The sequence below is a fragment of the Ochlerotatus camptorhynchus genome, unplaced genomic scaffold (assembly GCF_037179485.1).
Source record: "Ochlerotatus camptorhynchus isolate MF236.1 unplaced genomic scaffold, CSIRO-AGI_Acam_v1.1 ptg000139l, whole genome shotgun sequence".
NCBI lineage: Eukaryota > Metazoa > Arthropoda > Insecta > Diptera > Culicidae > Ochlerotatus > Ochlerotatus camptorhynchus.
Genome location: NW_027040629.1, coordinates 233,941 through 246,388, shown reverse-complemented (window position 1 = coordinate 246,388; position 12,448 = coordinate 233,941). Strand labels below are relative to the sequence as shown.

The 12,448-nt window shown below is 39.5% G+C and overlaps 1 protein-coding gene across 2 annotated transcripts; it reads right to left on the bottom strand.

Moving 5' to 3' along the window:
• Positions 1–927: 927 nt before the first annotated feature.
• LOC135700571 (TBC1 domain family member 13) lies at positions 928–12,229 on the bottom strand. Of its 2 annotated transcripts, XM_065221100.1 has the most exons (8): positions 12,191–12,212; positions 12,020–12,112; positions 11,879–11,952; positions 11,679–11,804; positions 11,445–11,620; positions 1,992–2,114; positions 1,296–1,819; positions 928–1,235 (listed from the first exon to the last, which is right to left on the bottom strand). In XM_065221100.1, the coding sequence occupies exons 2-8, from the start codon at positions 12,037–12,039 to the stop codon at positions 1,121–1,123; spliced, it is 1,158 nt and encodes a 385-aa protein (XP_065077172.1). In that variant the 5' UTR covers positions 12,040–12,112; positions 12,191–12,212; the 3' UTR covers positions 928–1,120. The 2 variants fall into 2 exon arrangements, with proteins under 2 accessions (XP_065077172.1, XP_065077171.1); XM_065221099.1 differs by having other exon boundaries at positions 12,020–12,229.
• Positions 12,230–12,448: the final 219 nt, after the last annotated feature.

The following is a 12,448-nucleotide window of genomic DNA, read 5'->3' as shown; positions in this document are numbered from 1 at the left end:
ACAAAAACAAGCTATGACACCGATAATGACCATGCATCAGAACCCTAGTCTTAACCACTTCAAACTAGGGAACAACGATTAGAAGATTAGGAATCACATAGATGAAGACTAACTCATTTTTCCCTTGTTTCAAGATCATCCTCGGTCCAGGCAACCCGAGGACTTATCACTATCAACAAGGCATAAAAAGTAACAAGGACTAAGATGTGTTCCTTTGATTACTGAAAAATCCTGTTCCCCTAGTTTGAAGAAGTTAGGACTAGGAATCGGTGGTAGATCTTACATCCCGTAACGTACCACGAAAAGGTGATCTACCCACGTTACGGGGCAAGCTTGTGACATTATTCACGCTCCAAGGGGAGAGGGGGAGATTTTGTGATGAGCAATGCATTCTTCTTCGTCTTCTTCGCATTTCAAGCTTATTGCATGCTCTCAACTTAGTGTTTAGATGCACTTCCACAGTTATTAATTGAGAGCTTTCGATGCCTGTACCATTTTTGCATTAGATTAGTATAATTGTGTGGCAAGTACAATCATACTCTATGCTCAGGAAAGTCGAGAAATTTTCCAACCCGAAAAATTCCTAGATCGGACCGGGAATCGAACCCAGCTACCTCCAGCATGGTCTTGCTTGGTAGCTGCGTCTTTACCAACTGAGCTAAGGGAGACCCCCCGAGCAACGCATTAGGTATCGGAAAAGGGAGGAAGGGCTTAACATAATTAATGGGACATGTAACATTCATCCTTATCTTCACTTGTTTGTTTTGGCTACCCATATCGCATCAATGAACTAACACCTGGAAAAAAGCAGCAAGCCTCTAAACAAAAAATGCCAAGTGTTGAGCGTGCTTTACGTGGTTCTTCATTCTATTTTATAATTGACTCTAAGTTGTTTCCAAAATAAAAAAAAATTAAAAACACCCGACATAAGAAAATGGAAATACATATTTATTTCACAATCATATCTTTACAATAATGATATAATTTGCATGATATATTGTACTGAGATGTACTCATCAATGAGTAATTCGTCATGTCCATTGAAGTGCTGTAAAGCCATAAAAAAATACTAAAATAATGTGACGCGGCAAGGAGATTGTTCGTTGCAGTTTGTGGGGATCTAGTCAAGGCTGGTTGCTTTCTTCAGAACTACTTTAATATCCATTGGCGGAAAATTTTGTAGCAGCTTCACGTTGTTGGCAAAATCGTTTTCCAAAATTTGTTCTCGAAGTAACCTGAATAGAAGCAATGTGGTAACAACCTACATACTGAGCAGATACAACCGAACTACTTACATGATCATTGCACAGCATACTTTTACCAAAAAATTGTAGCGCTTTTCATCAGCAAATACCGAGTCCCAAATCCGTAAAACATCTGGCAGTGGGAATTCTTGCGATAGTAAAAGAGTCAGCCATCGAAAGCTGTAGTACTGTGGATAAAGTTCCTGATCCTTCAATCTGGTCCAGACTTCCAAATCCTTCTCTCTTAGCATGTTCGACAGTTTTGCCATCATGCCCTTAATTCCGTCGACAGATTCATCGAGAGTTTTTATGAAGAAATCTCTTATTTCACCCATCAGTGCAGTAAAACAAAAGAAGCAGTCAGCCTCGGCATGTTTACGATATTCTAAGTTAGGGTCGGAGGCCAATACGTAATATATCGGACCGATGATTTCATTCATGCCTTGTACGTAACCTTGTCCGGGATTCAACTTGGCGTATAGGAACAATATTCGCTCGACCACTTCCCAATGCGCTTCCTGTCCTTCGTCCATTGCTTCGTAGCTCTCGATGGCTCTTTTCGTTATCAAATTGATCTATTTTCGAAAATACAAAAAAAAAATCTTAGAATCGGAACGCCATCATAGAATCAAACTTACTTGCTACAAATCCATTGTTGGGTTTGAGTTAGTGAGCGTTTAATGAATAATTAGTAATTCCCGCTGATTCGCATACAAATATTGAAAAGTAAAAAAAAAAAATACCAACCTTGGTCACTCCTAGCCCCTTCCTTTCAACGTTAGCCGAACTGAGAGTTGTTGGTGCTACTCTAATATGCAACTTTCGCTCGCGATTGTGACTAACTACTGATTCACAAGGGAACTCAGTCGCCTGAAAAAAGAAACAAAACACAATGGAGAGCTCAGTTGCTAAAGTAACTTTTTCAGCATTATTGTATGCACCCATGTCACCTATAGCCCTAGGGAATGTTGTAAAATGCTGTCCAGTTAGTACATTATCTAACATATCAGTTAATTTGACGTGAAAGCAAAAACTCTACAAAAAAGCTAGATTTGGATTTTTGAGATTTGATATTATCATTGACAAAATTTAAAACAGACATTCAACCTCCGTTCCTTTCGGCCTAAAAATTTAAGTAGTTTATCACCAGAAATGGAAAGAACAGCATAATGAATAATCATGAGCGCCAATCCGTGCACTCACTATTCACACGTGAGCCCCCCCTCCTAGGATTAATGTAGCCCCCTCTAGAATTACTACTACAAATACTTATTTTCCTTACACAACAATTTCATTGGGATGACATATCATACAATGAATTTGTTACTTGTCGTTGCATAATCATATGACGACTTTTAGTCCATATACTTTAACCTAAGTTAGTTAAATTCTGTCTCGATGTCCCTTTAAACTGTTTATTCCTTGCAGATGTACAGGAGCAAAGGAGAAACCCGATCGATGATGAATGAAATTTCTGTCTATTAAATCCTCCCCGACTAAAGTAAACCCAGAACTTGAACGGGCGAGAGTTCAATCTCACCCTAGAAGTAACATCGTCGAATCAGTTTTAGATCATCTGATCGACTCAGAAGTGCAGGTCCTTAAAGATATCACCCAAGCCTATCGTTTCGCTGATTATGATACCTTCTACCACCTCCTAATTACACACCACCAACCGTTCAAGCCTACCAGTTCCTACTGCAATGTACCACCGATTAAAACTATCAAACATCTAACCCTTAGGATCTGTCATGCTACGAAAATAGGATTCATCAGAAGTGATTTACCCGTCGCTTGTAAGTATGTATAGAACTCGAGCAGTTTTTGCTCAATCCACTCAGCGCCAGACAGATGTCAAACGTTGGTAATTTATAATTCAAGAGCTTATATATTTTGGGATCAATACGTATTGGCATCCTCCACCAGTACTGAGACTTTTTTTCAAAATTATGTGGTCAAGCAAATAAACTCCAGTGGATATACCATCGAAGTCCATGCCAATTGAGATTAATGGCTGGCAAGAATATCCGAGAAAAACGGCGAGATTTTTTGACGTAGGACTACATCTTTGATTTCTATATGAGGGTTCACTTTGTGAAACCAAAAATGGAACATGTAACAAATTAAGAAAGATTTTGAACGTTAATAACTCAGCTGCCCCTGGTCCAATTTCAATAATTTTATCGCCAATCGATCAGAAATATGGCTACGCATCAATAACAATGCTTCCGAATGTTGATTTTCAACAAGAAACTATTGAAAAACTGGTAAATGTCCAGAATTGTCCAAAAGCGTCGAATTAACTAACAAATCCACCAATTACCTACATGCATATGCTGCTTCCCCAGCACAGCCGTCAGAGAGTAGTAAGTAGACGAAAGTGGCATTCGCCTCCGATCCTCGGGCGCATGCAAATAGGGAGGATGTAATTGCGTAATATTTTGCACACTCATCGCCATACTCAGAACCACACGCTCCCAACGACCACACCACTGTGTGGTGGTGTTCGGTCGTCGAAATTAGTAGCAGCAGTAGCAGTGCTTTCGGCGCGTGGCGTTGAAAATTTTTCTCCAGTAACAACGAAAGTCTGCCTGCAAGTAGCGAACTGCAGAGCCCACATAAGCAACCATCAAAGGAGGAAGAAGCTGCACCGCTATGCTATGGATCGGAATCAGTAGCTCTTCGTGAGTCGCTGCGGGTCGGTCATCTATGCCATGCGTGTCACCCTTGCTCCAAACGACATACAGCTCGACAGCCTCATCCGTGTTGAACACCCAGCTCAGAATTGCTGAACCATCACTACAAAACGATCCTTTCAGGGCCACCAAAAATTGTTAAAGAGTATTATTTGGATATTGGTCAAAGTCATCAGTTCCCACAAGCAGCTAGCTATCAAGGCTCAACCTGTCTATAGAAGGTGTGGAATTGTAGACCTGAATATATTGTTGCAATTAGTTTTTCCTCGGCTTTCATTCCGCACGATTCGTTTCTTTCGTTTAATCAATCACCAATCACCAAAGATTGTTTCAATCGGCGCTTACATACGAAATTTAATTTGGATTATAGAATTTTTTGTACGTTACCAAAATTAAAGAATGGTTTGCCACTAAATGTTGAGATAATTTATTGATTATTAAATTATATCACTGAATACCATGAAAAAGCAGCCTGTATGTGAGTTTTTGCCTGTTTTCAAGTAAGGAGTTATCATAAAAAACAAATCGCCAGCTGGTATTTCCCGGCGACTTTACAAATAAATTAAATCAAACAAATTCATCATGCAGAACTAGCTAGGATTTGTTTTACTTCATATTTCACAAAATTGCTTTCGAGTGTTAAGACATCGTCTCCCGCAACGTTTACATTTTCCCTTTACCAACCCATACATCAGGGCTAGATAGATCTCCACAGAATCTATAGAATTCACGCAATTTCAAAAAACCAAAATGCACAGAATTACGAAAAGAGGTCAGGTTTCGACCAATAGCAGATAGATTTTAATTCTAAACAAGCCAAACGATTGAAAATTTATCTACCAATCTGCTAAAATGAACACTTAGTTAATTTTCAATAGGTCACTATTTAAAAATACCAAATGTCCAACTGTTGCAATAATGATCAAAATTATCACCGAATGTCTGAAAACAGCGTATTCCCTAACACAGACTTTAAAATCGAATTCGATGCGGTCCCACTGAACGGTGCTCATTCAACCACCGTAAGTGGTGGTGTCCAGTCCAGCAACAGTAGTAGTGGTAGCAGCAGCAGCAGCAGCAGCAGGAGTGCTTTCATCAACAACAACAACGAAAGGTTGCCTGCAAGCAGTGAGCTGCAGAGCTCATATGAGCAACCATAGAGAAGAAGGAAGAAGTCCCACCGCTAGGCTAGGATCGGAATCAGTAGTTCGTCGTGCTCAGCTCAGCATTACTCAACCAGCACTACAAAACGGTCCTTTTCAGGACCACCATAAATTCGTTGGGTGTATATTCAGTCCCCAGAAAGCCAATAAAATCAAATTTGTGAGAAAATTAGCTCCCACGAGTTCAATCTCTCGAAATCCCTCCTTTTTTACATATTCTGCACAAACGATACTTTCCGCCCCACTCCATTCATATAATTCGGAAGGAAATCCTGTGAGGGGTAATTGAATACACTTTAATACCAAAATGCACAATGTCGTAAATAACAAAAAAATCAAAATACACCTTTTAAAGTCGGGGTAGATGAATCGAAAATACTCAAGTTGACAGTCCCTTGGATTCTCTTCATCAGCTTTCTCTTTGAAATAAATACTACAAATTTGATACGCTTACAAATAAAAAAAACGGAAAGAGTTAAGATCATTGATGATTGATCAATTAAAAGAACTAAATGTTAACATTTGTTCCGTCCACTAGCGGTCCTACGCCAAGCTTCCGTTCGTGCGCCTAGGCACAGACCCTTCTACATTTTTTTAAATTCCCACCCTAGAAGATCCTTGGCAAGACAGGGATTCGAATCTGGTTGCCCCCTATTAACCAATGCACGGAATGAACTCACCACCAAATTTGACGTTTGAGCGGTGCCGTGTTTACTAAAAATGAACACATGAATCATGTTCGCGTAACATTTAAAAATGTCCTATCAATCTTTGTACACAAAACTTGTTAGGCCATTTTCGCGCGAACCGAAGTACGCCCACGCAAACCAACAACACCATCGGGTAGGGTATATTGTCGCCTTCCCGATAGTGCCTTGGTTTGCGTGGGCATTCTTTGGTTCACGTGAAAAGGGCCAAACAAATTGTTTATAAAGTTGATAGGCACTTTTCTAAAGTTACGTGAGCATTACATCATGTGTTCATTTTGTCAAATGTGGTTGTGAGTTCATTCCGTGCATTGGTCAATGATAAGCTTTGTTTCTTCTTTTTTTTTCCTCTGTTCGGGACCTAACACTACTGCGACCAGTAAATTGATCTATTGTAGTATATCCCGTGTCCTTAGTTTAGTGCATGTCGTATTACTCCATCACTATTGAGAAATGATGAAGTATTCGATTTTTTTACAGTTGCCACTCTTGCATTTATCGCAAGGATCCGACTCTAATTGAAAGGTCCCGCTATTTATACCCTTCGGAGTGTTGAAACCGTTGAAACACCCTCCAAAGGCGCGCCCCTTTGTCAGTCAAAATTGAATTCCTTAGCAACAAAATTAAGGTATGACACCGATAATGACCATGCATCAGAACCCTAGTCTTAACCACTTCAACCTAGGGAACAACGAATAGAAGATTAGGAATCACATAGATGAAGACAACTAACTCATTTTTTTTTGCCTTGTTTCAAGATCATCCTCGGTAGACAAAGCCGAGTCTTGTCACTATCAACAAGGCATAAAAAGTAACAAGGACTAAGATGTGTTCCTTGGATTACTGAAAAATCCTGTTCCCCTAGTTTGAAGTAGTCAGGACTAGGAATCGATGGTAGATCTTACATCCCGTAACGTACCACGAAAAGGTGATCTACCCACGTTACGGGTTTCTTCTTTATTGTTCATTCTGAATAACAGAATTATTAATGTAGCTCAACTCCCGCAGAAGGTTCTGCCTCATGTTTTCCCAGGTTTTTCCAGGATTTTCCAGGGGAAAATTCCCGAATTTTAGAAAATTAAAGATTGGATTCACTCAGTCTATTGGTACTATTCCGAGACTGAATAAAATTTTCGTCAATTTCCTCATTTTCCGGCAATTTTTTTAGGTTTTCCACAGGAAACCATGAGACAAATTTACTCAACGCTGAGTTCCTGCACTTTTGGCGATTATGAGCGAACTAAACTCAAATTTGGGTCGTTCTCATTCACCGTGCAGGGTTGGAAAAATTCACGAGTCATAGTAACGTTTGGTGAACTTTTCCAATACTGAATGGGAGGATTCATTGAGCTATAGATGCTCGATGCTCACCGTTCCAAATAAAAATCCGATCTTCGAAGGATGCATGATATTAATCTTTTCGTACGAATAACAGCATACTGTAGGTGATCCAGCATCCCGTTGTGATCCATTTGATTGATATTAATGAACTTGTTTGTGTGGCCTTCCAAATGTAGCATCAAAGGAAACCGTCTGGCACGAATGGTTACTAGAGGTAACCCGTTTCAGCCGTCTTGACTGCCGTATCGACAAGACACTCTTGACTGGCCGTGGTGTGGATGAACTCGATTGAAGTGAGGCCTGGGATTTTTGTTGTGATTAAAAAAAGACGGATTTTTCTAGATCTGAAAAGATTCACGATTCAGAGCATACTTACAGAATTTGTCGAACGATCCTCAAAATCGGTGGGTTGTTGGTGGATCGTTGTTTCACTAGTTTTAACAGTGATACATTCTCTCACTAGCTTCATTTTTGAGTAAACAAACTATTCAACCGAGTAGTAAACATTGGCAACGATTTGCAAAACGTCAGCACTCAACAGTGATGCCATTTTATATTATATTATATGTGTCCTACTTGTCAAACTGTGCCTTAACGTGCCGAACAGTTTTACATGCTGTGTTTCGGCACAGTGTGTGGAGTTGATTGCCCTTTGCGTAAATCATTGATTTCTGGTCTCTACACAACATTTTCTTCCCAAATACCCATATTGTAGACTATTTAACAGTTTTTCACAAACCGAAAGTCATCATTTTAGATTTTAGAAAACCGGAAGTCACCATTTTGGTAACACATACACATTTTCGATCTTAAAATACGCCTATTTTAGGATATTTAACAGTATTTTTTTTTTGTTCAAAACCAGAAGATGCCATCTTGGCTTTTAGAAAATTGGAAGCCATCATATTCGATTTTAGAATGCATAGCTCTCTCACTACGCAGCGCTAGTAGCAAGCACATGAACAGTTATAAAAGCTATAAAAGTGCCAAATACTCCACAATATGTATATTTTTCGGAACGGTAGTGCCAGAAATAAATGATTGACACCATTTTGGAATACAATGCGGTGACTTCCGGTTTGTGAAAAAGTGTCAGACAGCCAACAATATTGGTATTTTTGGAACGGAGACGACGTGTAGCAACCGAAAAAGGATGATTGACGCCATGTCGAAATAAAAGATGGCGACTTCTGGTTTATGAAACAGTGTCAAATACCCTAAAATACTTTTCGGTTCGAGGACGACGTGTAGAGGCCGGAAATAGATGATTGGCGACATGTTGGAATTCAAAATGTCGACTTCCGGTTTGTGGACAACTGTCAAATACCCTACAAAATAGGTGTTTTCAGCGGCGCCGGTGGTGTAGTGTTAAGCGTGATTACCTCTAACCCCAGCATGCCTGGGTTCAATCCCAGTCGGCGTCACCGGGATGTTCTGAGGTATAACATATCTGATCACGCTTTTATTCGGAAGGGAAGTAAAGCCGTTGGTCCCCGGTTCATGAGATGATGGGTCGATAGGTAGGGTCCCGGTGTGGGAGCTGCCTCCTTGGTGTCGGTAGCATTGGTGCTTAGCACGGAAAACAAGATCGACGGTAAACAAGAGAAAAAAAAGGTGTTTTCGGAACGGGGACGAAGTGTAGAAGCTGGCAATAGATAATTGTCATTTTGGAATCCAAGATCGGGGATTTGGGATCTCCTGGTCTACTTTCAGGAATTGACCATTTCTCTGGTGATTCCGGATATCCACAGGACCCCTCCCGGTAGCAGAATCGATATGGAGATGGCATATTTCCGCTATACTGTTGATTGTATGCAATTTAGAAAAAAAAAATAGTAGATCAATTTGCCTATTTTCAAGAATTGACCTGTTTCCCGGTGATTTAGACTATCCAGAGGACGATTTTCTGGCCACTCGTTAGCAGAATCGATATGGTGATTGCATATTTCCTCTATCCTCCTGTTGTATGCAATTTAGAGAAAAAAATCACGGATCTCTAGGTCTACTTTCAGGAATTGACCATTTTCGTGGTGAATCTGAGTCACCTCTCACGGGTTTTTCCGTCCCGACTGGCAAACTACAGGTCCTGTCGTTTCTGTTTGAAATTAGATAGTCATACCTTAATAACGGCTCATTCTTAAAATTTGGTATCGAAATTGCCGAGAACTAGTCATTTCAACATAAATGTGCTGGGCATTGTGCTGGGCACTTTTCCAGGTTTTTCCGTTCCGGATGGCCAACCACAGGTACAATCAGGGTTTTACCTATTCCAAAGTAGATAGCCATACCTGTCGAATGGAGCCACCATTATTAAAAATCATAACGATTGATCATCGCATTCTCAATAACCAGTCATTTCAAGCATGAATCGACACGCATTTTGCATCCTTGGTACTTTGAGGAAGTTCAAGTTGATGCCTTGGGGTTCTATCAGTTAAATGTGCACACTTTGATTATTTTGCTGAGATGGGCACCACCGAGCAGCTCGGCATTTTATTATGCTGGATCTCAGTGAAAAACTTGCCAAGAATTTGCCAAGATCTCAGCTAACAAACATAAATTTTGCTAAATCTTGGCATGTTTTTCACTGTGATTCAGCAAAATAAAATGCCGAGCTGCTCGGTGGTGCCTATTTGGTAAAGTTATGTAAGTGTGTGGCTTGTTAAATTAATTAGCAGTTAGTCCAGTTTGGCTCGTTTTTGTATAGAAAATGGCTAAACACGCGAACATTAAACGTGACCATATTTACTCATTTATGAATTAGCGCTAACCAAACCTTCGTCACTTTGTAATACAAAATCTAAGCTTTAAACAGAGTTGTTGAGATTGTGTCTCGGTTTGACAAGTCAAAAATAGGACAAAATTAGGATAAAAAGTGCTACAAGTTTTCAAGGAATGCGCATAGTCACAAACTGTCTTCAGCAAAACATGTAGTTTTACCAACAATCAATACGAAACTAACGATTTTAAATTGGCTCACCACTTTAGTAGCCTATTGGTCCCAAGCAAACGATTAACGTACCCTATTCTAGTTGAAATTCTATTACTACACTATGTTTGTTTTGATTCGCTATGAAAGTTTGACAGATAACATCAGGGGTGTGTGGATTCATGCAGAACATGCACTGCCCTTTTCAGCATAGTTGTCCCATTCGTTAAAACAGCAAGCTGAGAAAAACGCTGTTGAAGATTTTTTTCTCCATGAGCTCTTATGGATGGGACAACATAGTTTTGTTATTTTTCGTGACATTTTCTGAACAACGTAGGATTTTTTTCGTGTACATTGTAAAGTGATGGTACTTGACAATCGATTCCAATGTATAACTCATAATCGCCAAAAATGCTAATGGGACTGTTATGCCGCACAGGGCAGTGCAGGGGTGAGTGAAATAGCTTGGGACTGCTTGGGACCGTTGTTCTGGTACTGAGTGAGCCAAAAATAATAATGATTTTCTTCGGGACCCAGTGGTCTTAGAGTTACCTCTATGGTTTTACTGTGTTCACATTTGCATCGAATATTATATGTTTTAAAATGCATTAGAAAATGACGGCTTCGGCATTCCAGACTATTTTCGGCAACCCAAATTGAAACACTATTTTCACTGGATTTTCTTACGAAAACACTTCGCTAATGCATGCAAACGATTCTTTATGCTTTCAGCTTCAATTTGACTATATTTTTACCACTGAGAAAAAGCAATCTAGCAAGGTTTTCTTGAAATGAAACACACGCACTACTAATTGTAGCTGATTTCGAGTTGCCGATAATAGAACAGCAGATTTACATGCAGTTCAAATGGAACGGTTGCCGAAGAAAAACTGGTTGCCGACAATACTCGCTCTCACAAGAGAAGATTGGAGCTTTGTAAAAGCGTTTCAAAACAGTTTTTGACAATTCTTTCCACTGAAATTGTTAGAGCAGCTGGCAGCAAAAGATTGTGAACAAACCAATTCTGCATATGTGTGCATTCCTTGGAGAAAAAGGCTACAGAAAGAAGGTATAAAACATAGAAAGTTGCTATTTTCAACAAAGTTTCAAATTTTGAGTAGCTCTACAACTTTGCCCAGGAAAATATCCTTTTATCTCTTTAGGGGGAAAAGTTAGGGTTTTCAATTTTTTCATGATAGGCCACGATACATTATTGAAATTGTAGAATTGTGGCCACAATTTGAGTGAACTATTCCTCTTAATACACTATAATCGCACTATCATGTTTGCCATCTTGTAGGTTAAAACATATTATCTCGCACCTCGCCGACTCTCAAAGCATGCCAAAAACAACAAACTCCTACCTGCTGAAAGAACGAAATATCCGGACAGAGTCTTCTAACATCCTTGTCAATTTGCAACAGCACTTCATTGTCTTTGAAAAAAGTGTTCCAGTTACTCTCCGCTCCGTCGCTCAGTGGATGATCTACACATACAGACCGATCCTGGATGCCATCACCAGGTGGAACCACCATCTCCTCTAAAAATATATATTATGTCAGTATTAGCATTAACTCCCCCACGCTTCATTCACGGACCAATGAATTGTTTATACAACTCGCGTTTTTTAGCCAGAGTCGCAGACCAAGTGTCTTTTTTTGGGCCCAAATATCCCAACATCAGTTTCCAACATAGCGATCGCAATCCACTGCAATCAGGAATACCTACAACAAGAAAATTAAGGGGGCGTTTCGCTTAGTTGTTTTATTTTTGAGCTATCATTTTATATCCTGCATACCGTAGAAACAGAAATCTCTCAGAAATTTCAAATCAATAACATCTTGTTGTAAAATATCTTCAAGACCAGCAACCCTACACAGGAGAAAGTTGTGTTGTTAATAGATTTCAATTAATCGAATAGCATTGCCAATGTGCCTACCTTATCTTGTAGAGAGACATGGCCCGTGCATGAATGATAATATTTAAATGGAATGCGAGAATAAATCACTTCTTCTGTGGTAGAAGCTAACTACTAATGAAGAAACGAAAATAAATCTTAAAATAAATGTATTATATTTTCACTTTTATTCACAGTCACGAAAGTCACAACCTGAGCATGTTTACTGCGTCCACTTTGTTTACAAACTGGTAGTACAGCACGGCGACAACATGGCATATCATGAATGAATTATCTGTTTTGACAATCAGCTGTTGAGAATTCTGAATATTGTGGCTCTTATAATAAATTAGAGTTTTGCGGTGGTTAAAACGTACAGGCAAGTAGTGCGAATAGTCGCAAGATGGCCGGTAAATGAGACAAATTTCATTGGGACGTATCTGCTTGTGAAAATAAAGATTCAAATGTCAA